General features: G+C 30.3%; 2 protein-coding genes across 2 annotated transcripts; one reads left to right on the forward strand and one right to left on the reverse strand.

Annotated features, from left to right (window-relative positions):
* The first annotated feature begins 1,355 nt into the window (after positions 1-1,355).
* Positions 1,356-3,332, forward strand: LOC107926392 (uncharacterized). Its single transcript, XM_016857239.2, has 3 exons — positions 1,356-1,647; positions 1,729-1,854; positions 2,992-3,332. Exons 1-3 carry the CDS (start codon positions 1,606-1,608, stop codon positions 3,169-3,171), a joined length of 348 nt encoding a protein of 115 aa, XP_016712728.1. The 5' UTR covers positions 1,356-1,605; the 3' UTR covers positions 3,172-3,332.
* LOC107926391 (U-box domain-containing protein 41) lies at positions 3,008-4,999 on the reverse strand. The gene is made up of 2 exons (XM_016857238.2): positions 4,735-4,999; positions 3,008-4,642 (listed from the first exon to the last, which is right to left on the reverse strand). Exons 1-2 carry the CDS (start codon positions 4,947-4,949, stop codon positions 3,838-3,840), a joined length of 1,020 nt encoding a protein of 339 aa, XP_016712727.1. The 5' UTR covers positions 4,950-4,999; the 3' UTR covers positions 3,008-3,837.
* Between the last annotated feature and the right edge of the window lie 2,056 nt (positions 5,000-7,055).

Below are 7,055 nucleotides of genomic sequence, written 5' to 3' on the forward strand. Positions count from 1 at the left end.
TCGCTTTAACGAACCAATTTGATCTCTCAATGACCTAGTCCACAAGCTCGCTTCACTTGAAGAACTCGCCAATCGTGACTTATGGCAGTCCACCCTCAACAAAGTTTCTTGAGCTTGTTCCCTTAACCTCCTAACCAAACCTCATGACCACATTATCTATCTTACCTATAACATTCTCGCCCTCTAAAAACTACATTGTTTCACGGATTCTTTAAACGAACTCTACACTCTCAATGACTAAAACAACCACCATACAAAATTTATCCTCAACTTTACCCAAACCAATTGGGTTCCATGCTCCCTTTCTCTCTTCGGTTCATCCATGTTCGGCTTTCAATCAATCTTGCTTAGAAATATTCAAGAAGATTTAAATCAATTTTATCGTTTACTTAATTTTATTCATTAGAAAATAAAAAAAAGAACGAAGTAATCTACACGATTCTGTAAAAGTTTAGAAACGGGAAAAAAATTGTTTTGAATATAAAAATTGTAATTTATGTTTAGATTTGATTAATGATATGGTTTTTTTATATTTATTAGTTAGATCCAATTTTAGTTTCAGAATTAGGTTATATTCAAATCGAGATTTGATTAAGAATTATTGATATCGGTTTTGAGCGAAATTCAATTTAGGAATCATGTGAGAGGAACAATGACTTGATTTATTTGGTGGGCAAAGATTATATTTCTGCAGTAAAGAATATAAGAAGAGAGAAAAATAAATGGGAAGAAGAAAAGGAAAATAAATAAAGAAAAAGAAAAATTAAATTGTTCAAAAAAATAAAAGTATAAGGACTAGTTTTAACAAATGAAAAATATAGAAAAACTACGTTAAAAAAATGAAGAAGAAAGAAAAACAGAAGGAGAAGAGAAAAAAGAAATTTTAAAGAACATAAAAGAAAAAAATTAAATTGTTCAAAATGAAAAAAATATAGGGGCTAATTGTATAATTTAACCTAAATTTTTTGTTTGTAATGGTAATTAAAAGCGCCATGTCAGCTTATCATTACACCATTAATGAAAATTAACTGTGACTGAAATGTAAGATTTTAAATATAAATCACTAAAATGTAACCCGAAACAAACAAAAATAACTATCTTAATAGTTTACCCAATTTAAAAGTGTTTGGTTTGTGGTTTGGTTCACCGGTTCAACTAAGCATAATGGTTTATTATATAAATAAAATTTTCAACTAATTATTTAAATTTTTTTAAATAATTTAATGAATATTTGTAATTCAATTATTTAAATAATATTTTTTGAATAACTTTTTCATCATTTATAATATTTTAAAGTTAGAATAATTAAAATTAAAATTTATTAATAGTTTATCCATCTTAATTATTCCTTTTATAATTTCAGACCGGACAATTTCCTGAGAATATCACTTTGGAAACGACATATGAATCACATGTCGTTGCCTTGCCAACTGCCAGGTTCTAACACCATAGACTTGTGTCTGAAAAACCTGTCATTTGAAAAAAAAAAAGTGTCTATACAAAATAGTAAAAAATAAAAAATCATCAAAAAAATTCCTTCTTCTCTTCTTTCATTCAAAGTTTCAATTTCAACCCAAAGAAAGATTAGGAAAACCCAAAAAGGAAATGGCAATGGTGACTGTAGCCAATTTAGTTTCATATCAAAAGGTGAATTTCTTTTCTTTATTTTAATATATATTTTCCTTTTTGTTGTTCATTAATTCTGGGTTTCTTTTACGTTGTTCACAGAGTCATGAATTCCATGTAATTTGCAGAAGGAGAGAAAAAGGAAGAGAAAATCAAAGTAATTACCCCTATAAAGTCATTGAAATTACACCCCCGCCTAAGTCCCTTGGTGTTCGTTGCTTCCCTCCTGTAAGTCCCACTTTCTTTCTTGTAATTTGCTGTCTGAAATTTATTCAATTGGAGTTATATCTCTATAGATTTAAGGGCGGAAATTAAAGCCTTTGAATTTAGGTTAAATTAATGACTATTAAAAATCTATTATTGGGGTTTTAATCATGTGTTTTGAAGTATCTTATTGTGATGAAATTCTGGATTGTTTTATTTATTTAGGTATTTTTGTTTTTGTGAAAAGAAAATATGCAGTCTTTGACTTTTCAAGTCGATGTCTCGAGTTTAAGTTACTACAGAGGTCTTTATACATGAGCATGAAGTACACATGGCATGATATTTATTACTGTCTGATTATTCTGTTACTCATGTCCATTTTGAACAATAGAAATAGATGAAATTTAACAGAAATGACTAATTTACCCTTTGATTTATCATAGAGGACTAATTTGCTATTTTTTAGTAGGGGGATAAAATATAATTTGACTCTTAGTATAGAGGCTTCCTTTGTACTTTTACCGTCAAGTTGATTATGTTTTGCCTCTTACTCGGAAAAAGGCAATCGAAATATTTCCAATCAATGTTGTTTCTATGGATGGGAAAGCAAAGTTTTTACTTGTTTTACTCTATTTGTGAAGCAAAGTATAATTCTTTACCTATAAGGGATGGCATTTGGGCTTTGGAGTGGTATCTTTGTTGTTGAGGATGTTATGAAGTAAAGTGAAGTCGAAGGTGTAAAGTACGGATCCCGATCTTTTTTAAGTGTTTATTCAATGGCGAGTGCTTGGAAACTGTTTGATAGAATAGTTTATAAGATCAGTTTGAATGATTAGTTATCCAATTTTCATGTTTTGATGCTCTCATTTGGCTTGATAATGATATTAGTAGCGTGACGAACCGAGACATGAAGAACTTGTAATCAGGTTTAGGCAAATGAAGTAAATATGACGACTTGGACTATCAATTTCTGTTGTAGTGATGTTCGAGTTTTATGACTGTAAATGTCAATGGCCCTTAATCGAATGCAGAACTTTAGTGATCATCTTGTTCAATATTGCTACTTTGTTGAACTCGAAAACCTTTATACCATCAAAATGCCGGTTGGGGTATTTATGTTCCATTTCCATGATGATGAAATATTTCTTTCTTCTGCATCAGAATTTGCAGTGTGGGGAGAGTGTGACGATCGAGGGCCAAACATATACGATCTCGGCCATAACACATCGGTACCAGCTTCGTAAAGGGAAGTATGAACCTAGCGAGAAACGGCTTGATGTTCAATCAACAGGGAGATACATCTTAAACTTATATCTTGAAAGCTTGCTAGAACAGTCTTGATGCTTAGTTTTCTGTCTATTTTTGTAATATGCTTAACTAGAGTTGGATAATGTGTGACCATCATTTGTATGAAATTATGATCTCATTATCTCTGTGCATCAAATTGTAACGCTAAGCTGTGAGATTGACTTTAGTAACATTGAAAATAATTGTTGTGGTGAGATTAAATATTATAACTGTAAGACTAAAATCAATGGTAGGATATGTGTTTGGATTCAAACGCGTGGATAGCAGGGAGATTAGAATAAAAAATATCTATTAAAGACATTAAAATATGTTTTTTAAACTTTTGTATGAGGTTCAGTGGTTGAACTGGTTAGAAAACATGACACCCAAGCTTTCTGGTTTGCATATCTTTTCCTTGCGTTTTCAGCCACCGTTATTTCAACTTGAAAACGACCATTTTACACGTGATTAACACCATTAATTACATGCTCTTTTCTTTTCCAAAGGGAATTAAAACGACAAAGCCTGAGAGTCTACGTTAATTTAATTTCTAATATGAATTGTAAAACGAATATAAAATTCGGAGCAATATGAATGCAACTTACAGGGGTCCTCTGTTTTGCAAAGGAACTAGCATTCAATGGCCAATACCAATATTATTTACAGGGATTACATTTGTTGCCCTAAGTGAATTACCCTATAATTCTATGATCCTAAAGATTATATATTAAGCTTGTTAATCATTTCTTGAACCAATGCCAATGTAGTTCCATTAACTTTCTCTCCATCTGCATCAATGGCTTGCATAATCTGTTCCATGAGTTCGTGTTTCGATTGTTTACTTGTCGAAGCATAATCCGAACAATCCCTCAAAAGAAACAACAGATCTCTAGCCATGTTCTTAGCTCCCCAAGTTCCATCAACACTAAGTTGAAGCAAACCAGGCATTACACCTTCCATTAATATCAAACCTCTATATTTATCTCTACAACTTTGACATATATGAAGAAGGATTCCAACAGCATGTTCTTTACATTGTGGGGAACCTTCTTCCATTGCTTCAACTATAATCCTGATTGCACCGGGGATCTCGGTTGTCTCAGAAATCGAATTTTCCGACCATGAAACGATGTTTCCAAGTAATGACATTGCCTTTTCTGTTAAGTCTGATGATTTTTCTGAAGTATGAATGAGTTGAAGCAAGGTATAGATTATACCAGAAGATGAAATCAATGGGATTATTTGATGACAAGTCGAGAGATTTTGAAGTGTAGCAATGGCGTCTATCTTTGCTTGATTGGTAAAAAGAGTGTTAATGACATTGTTGGGATCTGAATTTACCAGGTTTAAGATTTGTACAAGGAGTTGAATAGTCCCTGATGAAGCAATTATCAACTTGTTTGCCTTACATGAAGATAAGATCAACATTGCTGCCATTGAAAGTTCAATGAGTTCTTCATTTTGACATTGAAGAAGCTCTAACAAAACTGGTATAATCCCAGATTTTACAATCCTGATTTTGTTTCTGATACAAAAAAAACAAAAACCCAACTTAGAAAATTGTTTAAATAACAAGAACATTCATTGGATTTTGCAAGAGATAAACCAAGTTCAAACCTTTCACTTCCAAATGCAAGGCCAAGAAGAGCTAACAAAGAAGCTTCAATGGCTTCAAAATCTTGAGATTGAAGCATTGAAATCAATGGTGAAATGATCCCAGTTTCAGCCAATTTATGCCTTTGTTTGTTACCGAGTTTACTGAGTTGAGTTGCAGCTTGAATCTGCAATTCTCTATTGCCATTGAAAAGGTTTTCAACCACCAAATCCTCCATTGGCAAAAGAGAAGGAAATTTTATTTTTTTTTTGTAAAAAAATAACTCTTTCTTGTATCAAATTAGGCAAATGAGAGAATACAAATAGGATTTGATGGCGGTTGCTTGAACAAGTGAGTTTAGGCTTTTGTGGGCATCCATTGTTTCAACTTGAAGCAAGCTTGCTATTCTCTTTGGTCAGCTTTTACCTTTTCTTTTTTTTCTTTGAAAGTCTTAATTTGGTAAAATAATACAAAATATTCACGCACAATAAGCCATTCCTAAGTATGAATCATTAACTTTCCTTTTATATAAGCAAACACCTTAGCTTTTTTTTAAAAAAAATCAAATTTTGCTTTATTCTTTCTATATTAATTGTAAAAAGTGAAAGTAAACTTTTTTTTATCTCTCTATAGTTGAATTAACTTTGGGTTTATCTTTTTTTTGAAAATGGATTATTGGAGTGAAAATCCAATATAGAAATTGTTTTTTGTTGTTGGCATTTATGGTAGGGATTGCTTAAGAAGTAAAAAGTAGTAGTAATTATATGTGTGAGATTTCTTGGGGTTATAATTTTAATTTGTTAGTTAGGGTGTTCATTATTTTGGGGAAACTTCTAAACCTTTTATAATTCACATTAATATGTTTTTATAGTTTATTTTTTTAATAATTTTACTATAGGTTTAGGTTATGTTTATTCTTTTTAATATAATATTTAAAATTATCCATAATCTCTCTCCAACTCATAAATAGAAAGATAATGTATTTCAATATACTCGAATCTACATTCTCCTACATTGGCAATAATATTCATATCAATCAAGTTAAAGACTTAATCGACTATAGCTTATATTTAATTAATTGGGCATTAGTTCAGTTAAAAAATAATTAAATTATTTTGAAGATATTTTTTTCTTCTATTCTATCCTTTCTACGAAAAAAGAAAATATATAATGATTAAACATTATTATATATTGAGTTCTATTATTGTGATTATTGGTTACATGCTTCATCTTCTCCTCAAAATCAATGTAACGTTTGAGATTATTCATTATTTTTATATAAAAAATAAATCAATTTAATTTTATCTTAAAAACACCTCACTTGATCAATAAGGCTAAATCTTACTATTAGTCCCTATACTTTAAAAAAGTTATAGATTTAGTCTTTATATTTTAATTTAATCAATGTAAGTTCTTGTACTTTTTTACATTTTGAAATTTAGTCCTAACTTAAATAATAACATTTAAATTCATTTACTATCAATTAGTCATTCTGAACATCTATACTTCAATTTTCATATCCCAAGAGGAGTAGGACTTATTATTGGAAACTTCAATTTTCATATCCCAAGAGGATTATCTTCATAAATTTCCTAATTGTTATAATTATTCATAATAAAATATGGACTTCTTTTTGTTTTTTTAGGGTTTTGAACTTGATTCCTTGATCCAAAGCAGAGAACAATTTACTATATATTAAAGTTTGGATAGTGGATGTCGTCCTTTATTAATATTTTTAATTTTGAAATGAGGAATGGAAGCTAAATTAAGCAACGATAATAGCATAATAAAAATAGAAAAAGGAGAAAAATGCATGGAATGGGCCCATTGAGTTACTTTCTAGCTTTACTTTAGCCGCTATTCGGCAGCATTGTCTTTACGGAAAATATTTCTCAAAATTTCATGATGAATCGTTCATCTTTGGATTTTTGTAATAAAAACAATGATAATTGCACCCATTCAGTTCTTTTTTTAAAAAAAAATTATTACAAAATAATATAATTATGCAAACTAACAAGGACTTGACTTGTTGATTAAGACAGAGATATTGAGTATTTGATATTTAGATTTTGTCCTGTGCAATTATGATACGTGAGTCTTTGTCTTACTTTGTGCATGTGTTATGTGTGTATTTTATCCGGCTTTTTATACGTTGTGCTTTATACTATGCTTGTTCTACATTGTATTTCACTTTGAGGGGAGGGGAGCAAGGTGCTCTTTGCCCTCATGAAGATACATCTCTACAGACACGTGAAAGAATATGTCTATTTGTTTAATTTAATTGAGGATCGCAGAAACGAACATAAGTTAGATGACTTTGGTAGGTTTAGGATGGTAAATGCAT

This window comes from Gossypium hirsutum, chromosome A07 (genome assembly GCF_007990345.1).
Source record: "Gossypium hirsutum isolate 1008001.06 chromosome A07, Gossypium_hirsutum_v2.1, whole genome shotgun sequence".
In the NCBI taxonomy this organism is placed as follows: domain Eukaryota; kingdom Viridiplantae; phylum Streptophyta; class Magnoliopsida; order Malvales; family Malvaceae; genus Gossypium; species Gossypium hirsutum.